The sequence below is a fragment of the Callorhinchus milii genome, unplaced genomic scaffold, assembly GCF_018977255.1.
Source record: "Callorhinchus milii isolate IMCB2004 unplaced genomic scaffold, IMCB_Cmil_1.0 Scaffold5, whole genome shotgun sequence".
Classification (NCBI taxonomy): domain Eukaryota; kingdom Metazoa; phylum Chordata; class Chondrichthyes; order Chimaeriformes; family Callorhinchidae; genus Callorhinchus; species Callorhinchus milii.
In genome coordinates this window covers 9785549-9803926 of record NW_024704746.1, presented here as the reverse complement: position 1 = coordinate 9803926, position 18378 = coordinate 9785549, and the positions used below count along the sequence as shown (strand labels likewise).

The 18378-nt window shown below is 39.4% G+C and overlaps 1 protein-coding gene across 5 annotated transcripts in view; it reads left to right on the top strand.

Moving 5' to 3' along the window:
* swt1 (SWT1 RNA endoribonuclease homolog) overlaps nucleotides 1–18378 on the top strand; it is a 52748-nt gene that overhangs the window by 5472 nt on the left and 28898 nt on the right. For all 5 annotated transcript variants that reach the window (XM_042334790.1, XM_007895588.2, XM_042334788.1 and 2 more), the window contains 12 exons: nucleotides 180–1536; nucleotides 3701–3766; nucleotides 6579–6708; nucleotides 7542–7643; nucleotides 8891–9079; nucleotides 9812–9905; nucleotides 11071–11219; nucleotides 12801–12952; nucleotides 13784–13922; nucleotides 16171–16328; nucleotides 16530–16768; nucleotides 17552–17695. In XM_042334790.1, the coding sequence (XP_042190724.1) occupies nucleotides 180–1536; nucleotides 3701–3766; nucleotides 6579–6708; nucleotides 7542–7643; nucleotides 8891–9079; nucleotides 9812–9905; nucleotides 11071–11219; nucleotides 12801–12952; nucleotides 13784–13922; nucleotides 16171–16328; nucleotides 16530–16768; nucleotides 17552–17695 (2919 nt within the window). The remainder of the gene's footprint in view (nucleotides 1–179; nucleotides 1537–3700; nucleotides 3767–6578; nucleotides 6709–7541; nucleotides 7644–8890; nucleotides 9080–9811; nucleotides 9906–11070; nucleotides 11220–12800; nucleotides 12953–13783; nucleotides 13923–16170; nucleotides 16329–16529; nucleotides 16769–17551; nucleotides 17696–18378) is intronic.

Sequence of the window (18378 nt, the reverse complement as noted above, 5' to 3'; positions counted from 1 at the left end):
TATTTTCATGCTTCGCTTACAACGAGGCCACTGAGATTTAGCACACAGACATTCATGCTATAATCGAGTTGTCACTTACCTCTTATTCTTCAGACGTAACTAGAATAATGTGTGTCCATATCATAAATGTGTCTTTTTTTGTTTGTTTTGGCTCCATCTACTTTTGTTTGTTTCGACAGCCACTCTGACTCCGAGGGCCACGATTCCAAGAACAGGGATGATGTGAAATCGAAAAAATGTAAGTACACGGATGATGCATCTTCGTTGGAGGGACCTTCCTCATCGAAATCGTCAAAGAGACACAAGTCGAAGCATAAGAAGCACAGAAGGCATTCACCAGCAGAAAAGAAGAAAGAAAAGCACCGACACAGAGAAGACGAAAAAGTGTCACCTGACACCGCTAGCGCTGTAGACCAAACTGGTGAATCCCTTACACCTAAGGCAAAGCCTCCAGTGGAGAAGGATCCAGAGGCCCTGAAGTCTAAAGTAATTGAGCAGCTTCATAGCCCTTCACCTGAGCAGCCGCAAACCAATTCGGAACACCATCTTGGAAAAAAGTCTCCTCCAGAAGAAACTCAAGAAGTCGCAGAAGAAATTAGTAAGGAAGGTGAAAATCAACCTTCCTTAACAGAGCCTTCGCAAACAGTGAACAAGAAAGTTGAGGACAATGTTGCTTCCGAATCTTACAAGCAACAGCAAAGTGCAAAACAGACACAAGATTTACAAGAACAGCACAAGGAGTCTACTCAATCAGACAAACCACACAAAGATTCAGGAGAAAGTCTAACAAAATGTGAAGAGGTAGATGTTCTCAATACAAAATCTAGTCATCTTGCGAAATTACGCGAAAATCCCGGAAGATTGTTTGATCCATGGAAGGTAAACCTCCCCAAAGCTATCCAAACTGCAGGAAATTCGAGTGAAGGAGGAGTGAAAATTCTCGACTGGCAGAAATGTGATAAAATAAATAATCATTTGAGAAGACTCCGGAAGGAATCTAGAAAATTAGAGCGATTGAAGGATGTATCCAAGAATAAAACGCTCAAAATGTCATCAAAATCCAGTGGTCCTTCTAAAACCTCAGCGATTGAAAAATCCATTAGATCTGGTGGTGGACCAACAAGTTTAGGGTCATCCAAAAGATCCCTGTATGATCAGACAAGCACCAAATTAGTTTATGACGAAGGAGGTTTGGGGTATCAGGATAAATCCACAGTCTCAAATGTGCCTCAGACGCCAGAACTTTGTGGAAGAGCTGATGCTGGGACATTTCCAGCTAGTAGTTCTGAAGAAGCTGTGGGATACGAATCCTCTCAGCAACCAGCTGAAAGGTTTCAAAGCTTTAAAATTCCCAAAAAGGTCCTTAATAAAGACGCCTTTTCACAGATGGCTTCCAATGAGCTTTTAACTTCGAAAGGCACTCAGTTGAAAGGTAAAACTTCAGACGATGCTGCAACTTCTAGTTTAGCTTGTTCGGCGACAGATGAAGAAAGCTCTGGGATCAAGTTGGATTACACCTGGTCCTCGCAACACCCGGTAATGAAGATTTCTAAATCCAATTAGAAATTCTGCTACTTCCATATTAAAAAATCATTGCTTCATTGAATTATCAAAGTTGAGAAATGCAGTCAGTCTTGTCCAAAAATATAAGCTATGAATTCCAGTGTGCATTTCTTCCCTTCCAACAGCAACAAATTACATTTGTATAGCACCTTTCACGTAGGGAGGACGTCTCAAGGCGCTGGACAGTTAGGAATTTGGACCTGAGCAGGGGGTTGGGATCAGGAGGGAGAGTAAGGGCAGGGAGGGTAGGGGTAGGAAGAGGAGGCATTGTTGAAGAGGAGGGTCTTGAGATGTGCCTTGAAGGAGGTAAAGGAGGGAGCAAGGCAAAGGAACTGGGATGGAGTTCCAAAAGGTGGAGGCAGAGAGGCTGCAGGCCTGACTGCTGATGTTAGTGGGTGCTGGGAGGGGGAAGTGGAGTGGGCTTGAGCATGCTGAGCAGAGGGAGTGGGCAGGTTAATATGGGGTTAGCAGGTCATAGATGTTGGAAGGAACAAGGCCATGGAGGCTTTGAAGGTGAAGATGAAGATTTTGAAGTTTATCCTGTGGGGGATGGGGAGCCAGTGGGCTGGCGAGGGTGGGGGTGCAGGAGAGGGCAGTTCTGGATGATCTGCTGCTTGTGGAGGATAGGGTTGGGAAGGCCAATAAGCAGGGAATTGGCATAGTCTAGCCTAGTAATAAATTTGTGGGTGAGCGTTTTGGCAGCTTAAGAGGACAGGCAGTGGAGGAGCCAGATGATGTTGCGGAGGGCAGGGAAGGCTGCGCTGGTCCAGTATTTTAATGGGGGTAAACAAAGGTATGAATGTGTGACTCGTACGGAGAGATTTACGATAATACGTTTGTTAAATTTTATTAGCCTGATTCGCTTGGTGGAACATCACTCAGAACTTGCCATCTTGATCAATATAAGGTGATGTGTTACTTTGCTTTTCAGCAAGTAATTGTCTGGAAGCTCAAAGTCCTAGCAAGTACCTTGAGCAGCTCGCCTGCTCTATATTGAAAAAAATTCAATGAAGTCCAAGATCCTTGAAGGAATGTACAACACATTAAGAGAAATGTAATCACACTTCTATTCCAAAATTAGTCTTTCTCACTTTTTCATCAGCATTATCTATGCTGAAGTATAACATTTCATACAGTTTCATCACATGTTGTTTCACACTGACCCTAACCAAAAACAGATTTTAAAGGATTATTAACTGCCATCAGTTCTATCTTAGGGACTTTCATCCTCATATATTGTTTCACATTTGAAGTATCAGAAATTGAATAGCGTGGGTGGGGTAGGGGTCAGTTTCTCAATACAGTGTAAACTTTATATCACAATATTCTCTGCGGTAGCATTGATTAATTGATGCTAAAAGTCCATTGTAAATCCGTTTCTAGGGGCATTGGTGCTGTTTAAAGTCACCTCCAGGAGGTGAGTCTGAAATGGAGGAGATGCACTGTGAATTTGGTTTGATTCAAGCTAATTTTAAACTTAAGTTTCAGAAGTTCCTGAACTATCTGTTTGACTGCTCTTAAGATAGGCAGCAGTACTGCCAGGTGTCTAATAACATTAAAAAAAAACTGGCGTAGTCGCCAGGTAGCAGGACTCTATGCATGGACTCGGTTATTGACACGTGCTTTGCTCATCCAAGAGAGCAATTGGGAGATGAGAGTATAAATGGGTGCTAGTTCTGAATTGTTCTATTGCCTGTTTATCGAGGGGCACAAGGATCTTGCATTGACTAAAGCTGCCTCTGCTGATTCCATTCATTTGACAACCACTGTTATGTTCAGATAATTTGATGCTCTTAGCAACAGGGCAGAATTTTTCTTTAAAAATATATGAAACTGGATAATCGTTTAGAGATGTGATATGTCTTATGTGTAAATTGTATGATAACATTAATTCCATTTAGAGCTGGATAAATTTATACAAGGTTGCTATTCAATTTTATATTAAAATGTAGCTTATGTTTCAGAACATATGTGTGAGTAGTATCAGTGAGAAATCTTTGACTATCAAGATAATTACACGGAAGAATGTAACAATATTAAAAAAAACAGCCTAAAGCAATGGTCACTTTTTAAAGTGACGAATGAGATACTATAATGGTATTTTCAATGGCTTCTCCTTCCCCCCTCATCCTCCCAGGACTCTCAGAGAACAACCAGATCTTTTTCCACTGTGCCAGTTCATGATATGGAGACTGATGAAGAGGTATGTGGTATTCTAATGACCAGGGAAATGTTTTAGCAATGATGCCTCTCTGCTGGTGTTCAACTCAATCAGTGACGTGTATAATAATATTGACTTCAGTAAAGCAGAATGGCATTAAACTTAATTATCAGTATTTCAGCACACCTCAAAACTTTTACAATCAAGTCATAATTATCACTATGTTTTACAGTTAGCCTCCTTATTAGTATAAAATGCTTTTATTGAGCATCCATTTCTGTCAGAGATGTTGCTTCCCACCCCCTGAAATATAATACCACATCACCAAGACAAAACCACCTAACTGGCCAATTTTTCGTCCAAGCAAGTTTCGGAAAGCTTTTCATTCTTGGGGAGCATCATACCAAAGTTTAAACGAATCCGATCACTACCCACTCATAACTTCAAGGTAAGATAGAAACGTATTACAAGCAGAACACCTTGCTCTGCGCAACTCCGGAGTCACGAGCGCCAATTGCAATGGCTTCACCATTGCACTGGCAGACATGAGCTAACTGGGGATTCGAACTGACCTCCAAGGTCTGTGTGTGGTTCAGTTTTGCACTTCACATCAGGGGGTGACGTTTTCAACCATCAGTGCCGTCAGGAAGGACGTCTGGTTGTGTTTCTAAACCGAGTCTGCCACCATTAACTAGCTCACAGTGTAATTCTGGTTGGCACAGTAACCTCTCGTGTCACAGCTGGATTCAGCACATTCCAAATTCTACATTCCTACTTTAAAAAAATTTTTTTGTTCATATCCAAGATGGCTATTACTAATAATGTGAGTAGTATTCAAAGTAAATTTAGTTTTTATTTTGCGTATGTTAAAATCTGAGTTAAATGCTCTGCTATCATGTTATCCGTGGACATTTATGTGTTGGGCCCTTAAGAGCTGCTAACTTCAAATGTTGGGCCTCTGAAACTTAGCAGAGAATGAACTGTGAAGAACATATCAACATCGCCTACAAAATATACCGTATATTCTGTGAAGCGCTTTTGAGAAGTCTCAAAGACGTGATAAGGCGCTATTTCAAATGCAAGGATTATTATTATTACTATTATAAGAGGAGGTTGCTAATTGCCCCGATCAGTCATTTTATTGAATGGGACATCACTTTTAATTACATTTCCCTATCTTTACCCAATATTTCTTAATATTCTTACTTCCTAAGCATGTAATATGTCGGGAGGACATCCCAAAGGATCCCAAATGGGATCTTTACTGTCCATCTGGACAGGCAGACGGGACCTCGGTTTAATGTCTTGTCCAAAGGACGACACATCAGTAGTGAAGTGCACCCCCAGGATCTCATTAGAGTGTCAGTCTAGACTAATATGGGTTCTACGTCTTGATGTTTCGTAAGTCTTTATGTTTCTTTTTCAAAAAGAATTTGGTTATTCAATCCACGACTGTTGTGTGCAATTGGCTGCTGTGTTTCACCCACAAAATACAGTCGAACCACTTTACAATAAACTCTATGAAGCGCTTTGCGACATCTCAACTAAGGTGCTATATCAAATTCAAGGATGATTAATATTATTATGTATTCATAATCCCTGTATTTGATATAGCGCCTTATCACGTTTTTGAGACATCTCAATTTATTCTTTTAAAAGTGAATTATATAGATGCTTCGGGCCAATAAAGGAGTATTTGAAGGGCAAGGACTGCATCAATTCTTTTGAAAAGGAATTAAATGATACTTGGATAGAAGAAATGGAAAAGGGCATAGGGAATGAACAAGAGAGTGACTCGTGTAGACAAAAACACTAGCCAGACGGATGCTGCACTTGAAAGGGTGTTTCTGTACCATAACATTCTGTGGGTCTACATTCTATAGAATCAGCACAGGTATATCCCTTTTGAGAAGTAGAGGCTTACATAAACAACAACAAGATTTCATTTATAGAGCGCTTTCACGTTGGGAGGATGCCCCTAGGCCCTGGACAGTTGGGTCAGGACCCGAGCAGGTGGGAAATGGTCAGGGTGAGGGGAGGGAAGGGAGGGAGGGAGGAGGGGGTAGAGAGTCGAGAGGGGAGCTGAAGGCACGGTCAAAGAAAACTGTTGTAATGGGAGCAAATTAACATAGGACTTCATAATTCAGCCATCGCAACCTATTCTCCCTTCAAACCCTGAGAAGGTGTGTGCTGACCTGTTTTCATTTGATCTAAAATAATAATTGGCACTTGTTTGCAAGGCTGTTCATAACATCTTATATTAAACAAGTGGCCCAAGTATCCAAGTTCTGCCTAAATCATCACAGAATAAGAGTGTAGTATGAAATAAATCCACACACTGCCTAGTCATTTTTACCTCTCAGATAACCACATCAGGTGGCTTTAGTGTAAGTTACATGGTTGGTTACATGAACATGTTGCCTTTTGAGTTTTGGAAAAAAGAACTTCTTTCAGCGTGTCAACTCAGAATAATTACTCTTCATAAAATAGGCCTTAAATTGTAATGGTTGTACAGTAAAACTCACATAAGTCTGATCTGTATAAATCGTATAATTGCCGAAGTTGTACATTTGTCCCAAGTTCTATTCAAGAGTTTATATTCTATGCAAGAATAACTCATACTTTGCATAAGTCATATTAAATGTATGGGCCCAACTGATACGACTTATGTGAGGTTTACTGTATTTAATTGTAATGTCAGTAACATAAAAAAGTATAAGTAATCTTTTAAAGTTTACCGAATTTCTTTTTAGGAACGTAATTTGAGTTCTGTTCAGAAAATCAGTAAATCGGGGGGCTTTAATGTGAGTTCTTTATGCTAACTTCACAAAAGGATTTTTTTTCGCTCTAAAAGATGGAGATCGTGGAAGAGCTCCACACAGCTCGGTATGAGAGAATCCTAGAGGTGGAGGTGGATCAGAGTTATGGAGAGCTGACCAGGATGGAGATAGACCCTCCGCAAGAATTGAAAATTTCATTCCCGTGTAAGTATTGCTTTCGGAAAAAACAATTTCTGAACAGTAGCTGTATTGAGCTCGCATCTTTTTCCCCTGAATTTCCTTTATTTTTGCTTCCCTTAGTTTTTTTCTGTAAAAGTAGTCAAGTGGATTTCCTTTTCTGTATTGTTATCATCTATAGGAATGTGGGTTTCGCAACTTAGAACTTTTTTTTGTGCTCAGTTCATTTAATTCTCTTCAAAAGACCCTGACAGTTTTGGAGTGCAGATCCACTGGTCCTAGTAACACTTGTCGCTTGCCCAAGTGGTCATTCTTCATATATGATCCCAATTAGAGAAGGTCAGCAGGCTATTCAATTATGGCTCACAGGAGTAAAATTCCACATGCTATTAGCATTTATGAGAGTAGCGAATTTAGCAAATTCTTAATTATTTAATACTTGAATTTGAAGCCGGTTTTCTGGAAGTTCTTTTAAGAATTACCACAAGCACGGTCAAAGATGAAAGTCTTCAGGCATGATCTGAAAATGAGGAAGGAAGGGGAAAGGTGGAGGGATTGAGGGTGAGAGTTCCAAAGTTTTAGGGCATAGTGGCTGAGAGCACAACTTCCGATGGTGGAGCGGAGGCAACTAAGGATGAGCAGGAGATAAGTAGTGGAGGGGAGTAAGCAGGTCAGAGAGGTAGGGAGGTGAGGGCATGAAGTGAATGAAGATGAGTGTGAGAATCTTGAAGTCACAGTTCAAGTTCTTGAATCATCTTGAAGTTGTACGGGCGGTGGAGCCCTTAGAATTAAAAGCTGCTCTAGACTCTTGAGATGTAGCGCTATATTAATTTTGTTTAAACTTGTGATTGATTGTCCAGCTCAAGTATCTTCTCAGCGTGAGCTTATCGTTGTCCTTGACACCAACATTTTCATCAGTCATCTCAACTTTATCAACACTCTAAGAGACATTGAGATTCCAGGTATGTGAAACGAACTTCATTCTTATGGCGAACCTTCTATTATTAGTTTTATTGCAGTGCAGCAATCAGTAGAACTAAAATGATAAAATATTTGCATAATGTTTTGTTTGCCAATAGAAAATATTTGACAAAATGAAATATCTCGAGGGCTCCAGATAAAATATCAACATTCGTGTTTCAGTCTCAACTATAGTCGAGCATTTGTTTAAAATGCATAAAGAAAGTTTCTTGTGGATGTTTGTATAATATTGCAACATAGTTATGACTACCCTATAGTCAGATTACAATTCAAACATGCTGCACTTCAGTCGGTGCTAGATAATGCTGGTGTTATTGGTTTCACAGTACCTAGGGATTAATAGGAATCTGATACTATAGTAATCAAGATTAGGAGTCTTTTGTTCCAACATTTCTGGATGCTTAGCAGCAATGCAGCTTTTTATTATTTTGTTTTCCATATTCTTTTACAAATTTCAGTATTTTGCAGTCAAGCGTGATAATACCGCGTGGTTTGGGTCCATAAAATCTTATCTTAAAAAGGGATGCTGTAAAAATGGTTATCAGTCAACGATTCTAGGTTATACAGTTGTCTATTTCCTGTATGACAAGCAGAAGTCTTGAAGACGTGATTAAGGCACTATACCAAATGCAAGGATTATTTATTATTATAATAAATCTCACAAGTCTCTCCAGTGGTTGCTGAGACATCGGGAGGCCTTGCGTACATGCAAACTATTGCTGAAAGCCAACCAGTCGTGCCAGACACCAGAATGTACTGTACTTCTGATATACAACAACGGATTACATTTGTATAGCGCCTTTCATGTCAGGAACATGTCACACGGTATACCACAGTACACCTGGGCTACAAACAGTGCTACATTATATCAGGAACTGACTTCTTATTGTTAATAGTGAACAATGGACTCCTTCTGCACTCAAACCTACTTCTACAGTTCATCATTAAAAATTGTAAGCATTGGTCTACTTAGCTGTTCACCACCTTGCATCGCTGCAAGGATGATTATTATCATTAACTTTCTTCTAAAACGGACATTTGAGACATAAACAGAGTGTAAACTTTCACTGCCTGTACCTCATTAAGATTCTGTCTCAGTATAAATTACGTACGGTGTCCCTGGAGAATATCTGAGCTTTGCAGAAATCCTACTTTATAGAGTTTGCTAAATAAGTACTGTACTACTTAAATGGACATAAGTGCTGATGTTGTGTTTCTATCATTTCAGGTTTGGGTTTCCCAATTATACTCATCCCATGGGTAGTTCTACAAGAGCTGGATGCATTGAAAAATGGAAAGCTGTCTGGAGGTGTCAATCGCAAAGCTGTGCCCGCTGTACAGTTCATTTTTTCCTGTTTCCAGAGTCGAAGTCCAAACATTTGGGGTCAGTCTATGCAGCAAGCGGCGAAAGGGATGTGTAAGTCAACAGTTTTGCAGCTCATCGATTCTTTGGGAAATCAGACATTTTAACAATTAACTCTGGAATGTGAATTCATTTCTTATTATTTTTTTCCTCCTCTTTATATTTTCATTGCCAACTCAATTACTGTCTTGTGCACTTGCTTTATTGAATTAGTGTGAACTTGAAGCTTACTTTACAATATGAGGTATACGTTGACCCTAGATTTGTTTGCAAATTAAGCTTCTTTTCCCTCCTATTAGCCACAACAAAAAATGCACAGTCAATCCACTTTAAAGTATGCCCTGTGAAGCATTTTGAGATATCTCAATGACATGATAAGGCGCTATATCAAAAGCAAGGATTATGTTATTAAAAATAAGCACAACAGTGGACAGTAATTAATGTAAAAAATTGAGGCATTTCATAATAAGCCACTACTGTATAAAAATTGCAATTTCTTCTTGACATGAGAGGGACGTTCAGAGGGAATAAAACTTGCATTCACAAAGTATTATTACCTGTATTAGCTTTGCCTTATGTAATGGACCTGCAAATTGACCGGACACAGAAGTAATTTCTGTTTGTTGCAATAGATGGCAGAATAGATGTTGGGAATCACTCTGGTTGCCTATAGAACCATTCAACAGATAGCAACTCTAAAATAGCAAGCAACCATTTACAGACCAGACCTGGCAAATAAGCGGTGTGCGATATCTCAAGGTCTAATGTTTTTTTTCCCCTAAACAGATGGTTTAAGAGATGAGAACAATGATGACCGTGTGTTGCAGTGTTGCCTGCAGTACACTGAGCTGTACCCATGTGCTCATATCCTCCTGTGCAGGTAAGTCAGTGTTACTGTCTCCAATAACCAGTGTTACATTAACCAGAGTACAGTTCCTTTATAGTGCAGTAGCAGTCAGAAGCAATGACTGCTCATGATTATTTCATGGGTCACTGGAAGCGAGTACGCATCCATTTCACCTCGCTACAGCATGCTATCCGAACCCTAGTATATTGAGTCTGCACTGTAGTTTGGTTCCTGCATTTCTCATTTAGCCTTTGCCTGCAACAAGCAGAAGAGCACTGCTTGCTTTATCGTGTTTGCCGCTTCTCCTTGACCTTGTTCCTGTACATGCAGGAACCAGAACTGAGGCAAAATAAAGTTAGTGGAGCCTTATGAAAAGATATTTGACAAAGCTCCCCTGGTTGTCTAGTAGTATGTAAAGTAGTATGTGTGGTATTGTACTAATCTATAAGACCAGAAGGTGGCATATTTGAATCATGGTCTTTAGTTTAGTTAACTGATCTTTTGTCATGGTGCTTCAGCACTGTTGGGCTGGGAAGTGGAAGAGGAATTTGTCTGGGTTTCTGCTCCTCATCACTGTCCAATGGGCACTGGTGGGAAGTACTTATGTCTAAAGGTCAGGTTTGCGAATCAGGAATCAAGGTGGAATGTGAAGGCCTTGTGGTCAAACAGCCTGCTGGCACTCACTGTTTATGCTCACACATGAACGTAGCAAAATACAAACCAATTTATTAGATATTGCAGATCTTTCTGTCCAAGCACCCTGCCAATCAGTAGCCATGCGTGCCTTCAGCACTGTGCCTCTAACCTCTGAAATTTCCAACCTCAATCTCTCCGCCTCACCCTCTCTTTATCTTTCTATCCCATTTTAAGACCTCTCTTTGACTGCACCCGTGATCACCTCTTTTCCTTTTATCCTTGCTCTATGTCAAAACCCACCACTGTGCAGCACTCCCAAGGCACTATCCTAAGTGAAGGGGCTATATAAATGCAAGTTGTTGTTTCCCTTTTGCCATACCACTTAATAATTACTATCCAGGTTATGTCCTTACATTCTTTGAAACTGTATCCAATTGTATCCTTATTGGTCTATAATAATAAACATGGTTACAATTTAGAATACATTTTTGGAGTTCATTTTGTGCTGTGTATGTGTAAACTAATGCCATTTGCTGATGTGTAATCTTTACTCTCTCTCCAGTGATGATAAAAACCTTTGCACTAAAGCCCTTGTTAGTGGTGTCAGAGCAGTGCGGAAGGTTGACCTCATAACAGAGTTTAACAACTTGAAGCCCAATAGAGATGTCCCAAATCCTAAGGAGCTAAACATCTCCGAGCAGCCTCAGGCAGGTTTGTCAATACAGTATATTTTCCTCAAATTTGTTCAGGTCTGTAAAATTAAATGTGCAATAGTCTGTATAAAGAGTGAACATTTTAAAGAGCTGCTATATTTGTTGGAATGTTAGGAAAACATCTTTACAGTGCATTCTTTTGTTTCTTTGGTAACAATTAGGAAATTAATAATATAGAACAATTCTTACATTTGATATTGTACCTCATCATATCGTCAAAATGTTTCCAAGCCTTTCACAGGATTTACTGTAAAGTATAGTGGCTGTGTATTTGCAGGTGAGTGTGGCAGCCAATTTGCGCACAATAATGTCTCACAAATGGCCTTGAAGTGAATGACCAATTGTATCTGGAGGTTTGTCATTCAGAATACCAGAAGAAAATTCTCTTTTCAACTGATGCCTTGGGATCTTTAACATCCACCTGAACAGACAGACAAACGTGACTTTGGTTTAACGTCACATCGGACAGACGGCACCTCTAACACTGCAGCACACCCCAGCACTGCATTGGAGTGACAGTCTGGACTAAATGAATTGGAATTAAAAGGCTGTAGTGGATTCCTAATGGGCTTTCATTAAATGCCGTTCACTGTAATGCTATATTTGCAGATTTGTTTGCCTTCTTCACCTGCTGGAATCGTTACACGTTTTGTGTGATTTCTTTGCTTTCCACAATTCCTTCTGCTAAATGATTCTGCTGAATGATCTAGGAATTTGTTTTCTCTTCAGCTTGGTAACGATGTGGGTTCCTCTTGATTTGCCGATAGTGAGTCGGCCAAGTCCCACCAGGGAAGCACAGATGTGACTGGTTCATCGTATAAAAATAAATTATGCAATTTCCTGCCTTCGAGAACCAAAATTATAATTCAATCTTGTGAATGAACGCCTTGTCAGGATCACACGTTGTTCCCAGATTCATTTAAGAATATACATCCGTCAAATTAGCAGGATGACAACCCTCGGGTGTTCCTGTTCCTTGCATATTCATTGTGAAATGATGTCTTGACTAAGCAGCACTTGCAGCTATTGAGAGTTGAGAGGCTCTGCCCTGAATGAGCTGTGACTCAACCTAATGATTGTGATCTCCCTTAATTTCCTCACTCTTCTGACCTGAAATGTAATGAGTAATTTAACCAGAAACCAATGGTGCGTGACTATATGTCATGTGTAATTGTGTGGTCGCTCAGTAGTCATTGTGAAATGTTACAGTTGTACAGCACAGATGTGTGTGAGTGTGTATTTTAACTAGAATTGCTGACTAAAGTGAATGTTACAGCAAAGAAACAACATTTGGCCCATCAAGTCTATACTTGTGTATTTTGCCAATGCAGGGCATGTTATATCTCATGACTTCAGGAGTTGGGCATCCTGCTCAAATAATTTTCCACATTTCTTACTTTTATTAATAAGTGATGACTAACTTTGATAAATGACTGCTCTGTGAGCAGTGTTACCATGGTTGTCAAATTTTTTAACTAAACAATTGCCATCAGCACAACACTCAAGCAGCTTATTTCAGAGCCCCAGTTTGTTTAGAGGAGAGCTTGACACAATTGTCGTTGATTTCTCTATCTTGTAGAGACTAGCAGAAGAGAACAAAATGGAACCACACAAGAGTCACTGCTGAATGTTGTTGACATTTTCACCCAGCTGGAAAAGACGCTGGGGATCGCTCTGTCAGCCATTTTGGAAACTGAGATGAAAATTGCATATGAAGAGCTCTGGATGGAGGTACAAATTGCACTGATATGTTCTTCAGCAAGGAGCTAAAATGAGCATCTTTCCAAACTCCTTGCCATGAAAGAATAAGCAAAACTTAGCATTTTAAGTTTATTCATGCATCCCATTTTTCTGATATAACTATTACCCGTTGAACCACGTGTGGGAATGTAACATCTTTGGGCAATCGCAAAAGTTACATTCCCACACTTTCCACACACGCAGCGTTGAAAATGTTAAATTTCCTCTTTCTTGCTCTAAATAATTGATGCAGTTTCTAGTGAAAATGCAAATCTTGTGAATCAAAAAGAATTTTTATTGTGTGATACTGTTCCTAAAAAAAATTATATTAAAAAACAAATATACATGGTGAGGTAATTCTGATGGTTACAGTTCAAGCAAATAATTTTCTTGGGAATCACTGCAATGTACTTAGCACATTTTTAAAATTAATTTCCAGCAGTCAAAATTAATATTTCCATGTTTTAATGTTAAAAGTTATAACCAGTATTAAGATTTTTGTTGTTGAGCAATCTTGATGCATTTATTCACAGGTTTTCCTTCTGCCAATTTTCCCTTGGGTTATTTTTCCTTCCACTCAACTAAAGTTTCTTGGGCCCTCTGGTACCATCCAGTATGTGTGCCTTGCCAGTGAATGTTGCCTTGTTTGACAGTGGTTAGGTTCACAACTATACCTGAACTATATTCTCACATTTTCAAATGATTAAACTAATTTATATATTTTTTTAAAAAAGTTGGTGTTGAAATGTTACAAAAGATTAAATTGTGACTAATCAAAATGATCATTGATGCAAGTCCTATCATGTATTTGGTCCTGACCAGGTAATATTTCTGAAGCCACCTTGGTCCTTAAGCGACCTGTTACAGTGTATGAAGAAGCACTGGATCGCTGTGTTCGGCATAATTGTGAAAAGAAATTTGCTCAGCAGCGTTGAGATATTGTGTGACCATTTTCATGCAGGTATGTCCTAAAATATGGTTAGCGGAATCCCTGTTGCACTTTCAATATTTTATTTAGTAATACCAACAGCCAAAACAAGGTTAAATACCATAAAACCCGTGAAATGCCTTGAAATGCAGAATTGCCAGAATCAAGTGGAGAAAAAAATATTGTTTGGTTCTTTTGTCTTGTAGGACAAAGCAATCTGCCTCAAACTGACATGTAGAGTCCTGGCTTCGTCAGACAAAAGAAGGGAGTTTTTCCTGGTGTCCTGACCAACAATCCCCCAAAATAAAATTGGTCATTTGTTTCATGGCTGTTTGTGGGACATTGCTGTGTGCAATTGGGCTGTCGTGTTTGCTTACAAATACACAGCCACTCTATTTCATCATATATCCTGTGAAATGGTTTGGGACATCCTCCCACAGTGAAAGGAGCTGTATTAAATGCAAGGATTATTATTTAGAAAAGGAACTCGTTATAAATGTGTGGTAAATTCTTAAAGTTTAGAGGTAAGTGGGATTAGAGATAATTGCCAGGCCTGATCTCTCCCTCCCCCACCTCCCATAGGCTGGCTAGCTGGGATTTTTATGTACTTTTTTTCTGTTGAGTTCTGCTTCCACCGAATCATTGTGAACAAGATGGTCTCCTAGGTAACCTGCAACCATCTGTTCTGCTGTATACACTGCCTTTCTAAAGTTTCTGATAAATGCACTGCTATTTCAGTCACGCCTTATGAAGGCAAAAATCCAAACTCTGTGCAAAAAGGGAAGGGAGTTTTGTGGCAACCAATTTGCATGCAGCAATGTCACACTACGATCTGTGAAGTAAATGACCCATTTTATGTGGAGCATTGTTGACCAGGACTTCTAGGAGGGAGAACCTCCCTTCCTTTTCCAGAACGTGTCAAGGGTTCTTGGTTTCCTGGCCAATTGTCCTCTAGGATAACTAGTCCTTTACCTCTTGAATATCTGTGGGACCTTTTTGACACAAATTGCTGCTGTGTTTGCCTACGAAAGAGTCATCACATGGTGAACCGTAATTGCCTCTGAGGCACCTGATGTTTCAATGTGATCATAGATTTATCTTGTATAAAATGGCAAAATCCTAAGATTATAAATAATAATAATCCTTGCATTTGATATAGCGCTTTTCAAGTCTTCTCGACGTCTCAAAGCGCTTCACAGAATAGACTGTAAAGTGAATTGACTGTATATTTGTGGGCGAAATGCAGCAGCCAATTGCACACAGTAGTGTCCCACAAACAGTCGTGGATTGAAAATGACCAATTTATTATTGTTTTGGAGGGATTATTATTAGGCGTGTGGAGTAAGGAAACTTGCCCAAGGTTTCGCCCTCTGCCTGGAATTGAACCCAGGTGTCTCGCTTGCAAGGGGAGTGCTCTAATCACTGAGCTACAGGACTCCACGAGTCCTACCTGCTGATCTTTCTGTTAGGTCTATTTGAAATGTTTCACCCTGTTATTGAAAATGTGTACCTTTTTTTGAGTGTCATAGTAATAATAATCCTTGCATTTGATAGTGTTGAATGCAGTTCCTAGCAGACACGGACCCATAACGCAACAAAAGCCCATAGTTTAGTACAAACTGGCAGCTTAATGCAAACTGTCATCAAGATGCCTGATGCATTTACTGGAAAAAGTTACACTTTTTTTCAGTAGAGGTTGAGGGTAAGGCATACTGGTGAAGCAAAACAGAAAGTTCTCTGCATCTGGCCCATGCTAAACCTGACTTGATAGTGTTTGATGCTGATACTGGGTGATGAGTGAGGGAAAGTGTACTATTTCCTGCGTTGACATCGCTGTTTGAATATAATAATGTATTCAAATTCACCAGGACTATTTACCATGGCAGATAGAGTATGGGACTTCTTTCCGATGTGAAGGGCATAAGTTACAATTACAAGTGTAATTTGTTGTTGTTTTGACCAATGTCATTTTATTTTCATGATCTTAGAGCTATAATGAAGCGCAGTGAATTTAGTATTACTGCAAACGTGGGGGAAAATCTACACATTTCTTTTAAGATTTATTTGCAGGAATGTATAACGTTATGAACCTAAAGATTATAAATAACAATAATTTCTTGTCATTTTAAATGCAATGATTGTGTTGTATTACATCTTAGTGTTGCTTTGAAGCCACCCTTGTTTATTAATAAGCTAATACCTGTACACTGAAGTCAAGTATCTCAAGATTTTTAAAACATCATTTTCTGCCTCTTTCATTTGTCTTCTTTTGGACATCCAGGCAGGAAGACTGAGTACAATTGCCTTGTTCTCACCTGGTTGCTGAATGAATGCCAAAACCTGTTGCATGCTTTCAGCTCAAGGTCGGATTATGGGGGGGTGCTCCAGGAAACCTTTACTGTAATGAATGAGCTATATCAGAAGGTATCTGAGATGAAGGTAATTTAATTTTTTTTTGTTAAACGTTCAGTTGTGTGGTTAAGTACACCTCTTCCATAATGTCTTGGAATTAAATTAATATCATGAGTATAAGTACCAACATTAGCTAAAATATTGGAGTATTGTCTTCTTAAATGCTGCAACACTAATCCATACCTGCTCATCAATTATCTCCCTTGTGTTTCTTTTTCTATTACTAAGGATGGAAGTAAAATAGATCAAAATGCAAAATCTTCAAAAAAGCCACAAGAATCACATGAAATGCAGGAAAAAGTAAATGAGCCTCCTTTGAACTCTGATCCAGGGAGGAACGCAACCTTGGTGCCTTTAAACTCTAACCATGCATACGGGCAGGAGATGGAGAATTCACGAAGCTTTATGAGAAGTCGAGAAATCTGGGCCACCTTTGAGAACATTTGGACTATAATAAGTCAATACAGGTAGGTGTGAATATGCATCCTCTCATACTAAATCAGCTTACTATTGTAGCAAAACCTTGATAGAGTAAAACTAACCTGGCCCAGGCCTCTCCGATCTCATCTCACTTTCCCTATCAATGGGTGAAGAATGCAGGGCTTGATGAATTCTTCTTTTTTTTCGGTCAGCTGCAAGTCTGACACGTGCAGAAACCCATCACCGTGCTTAAGAGTATCCAAACAAACTGAGAATTCCATGCATCCCCCCCACACATGGAAGATAGATTATTGGAATGGAATGTGCGCTCTCCCTGGAGATTCTTCAAATAAAATCTAAATGGACAGTTTATTTTCCTTTCACACATGATCACAGTGATCGTTGTTATTCTATTCCCACCCCCAACTCGGTTTCAATTTAGACTCCTTTCTTTTCTGAAGCCACTAATGGATACAATTCCACAGCCCTTGTGCCTTCTGATATCTTGTTAATGTAGCCATTTCTCATGTGTGAGCTTAGTGAGGAATACAACCATTAAGGAAGACTTGAGCTGAATTAGATTTTATCATTGGCTGCACTTTTCCAACATGAGATACTAGATACCAGTGAGAAATGAAAACTGAATTTTTAGTTTATTTTCTCTAGTCTAGAGACAGTACTGGCCTGAGAGACCAGATAAATCATCGCAGGTTGGTGATTTAGATACAAGACTTTGCTATTTGAATTGACAAATAGAAGGTTCAATAATGTTTAGGTCTTGCCTAATTGTACTTGAAGAAACTTTGAGTTTTTTTTCTTTTTTTTTCCAGCTCTATAATTTTTGCAACCTTTAGCCTCCCTCACAACCCTACGGCCTCTTTAATGAACTCCAAGCTGCCGCTTCCTCAGGAAGCGTTCATGTGCCTGCAGAGGTTGATGCCTGCTGTAAAAGAACTCCTGGCAGCAATTCAAAGGTGAGCATCAAATAGTCCCAATAGGAATATCCAAAACTATCAATAGTCTTTTCATTTAATACTATTTGTGGAGTACTGTAGTGTAGTGGTTAAGTGAGAAGACTCAAGTTCGATTCCCGGGCAGGGCAAAATCTTAGGCAAGTCATGCCTCCGTTTCCCTAGCAGTAAATAGAAACCAGGTTGTTAGTCGATTGGTGGATCACTTTCTGGGGGTGATAATCCCTCCCAAAATAAAATTGGTCACTTAATCCATGACTGTTTGTGGGACCCTGCTGTGAGCAATTAGCTGCCACTTTTTGCCCACAAAAATACACAGTCAATCCACTTTACAATATACATTATTCTGTGAAGCGCTTTGAGATGTCTCAACCGCTATGATAAGGTGCTATATCAAATACAAAGACTATTATTATTTGTTTACTAGTGCCAGGCAAAGGTTGTCCTACCAGCAATTTACTGTTTATTATTTGACTGTGAATACATTTTATATAACTGCTCTGCTTTCCAATGGTGAGACTAAGAATCACACAAATAGGCTTACTGAACCTTTGGGAAGCAATTGCACCTGGATCTCAATTTACTCCATATAATGTTTCAGAGCGTCCACAAATTAGTAAATTGTTGACTTCAGTCTCAACACGGAAGTGTTTTTTTCCTGTTCTTGAAAGAACTGGCAGAAAACC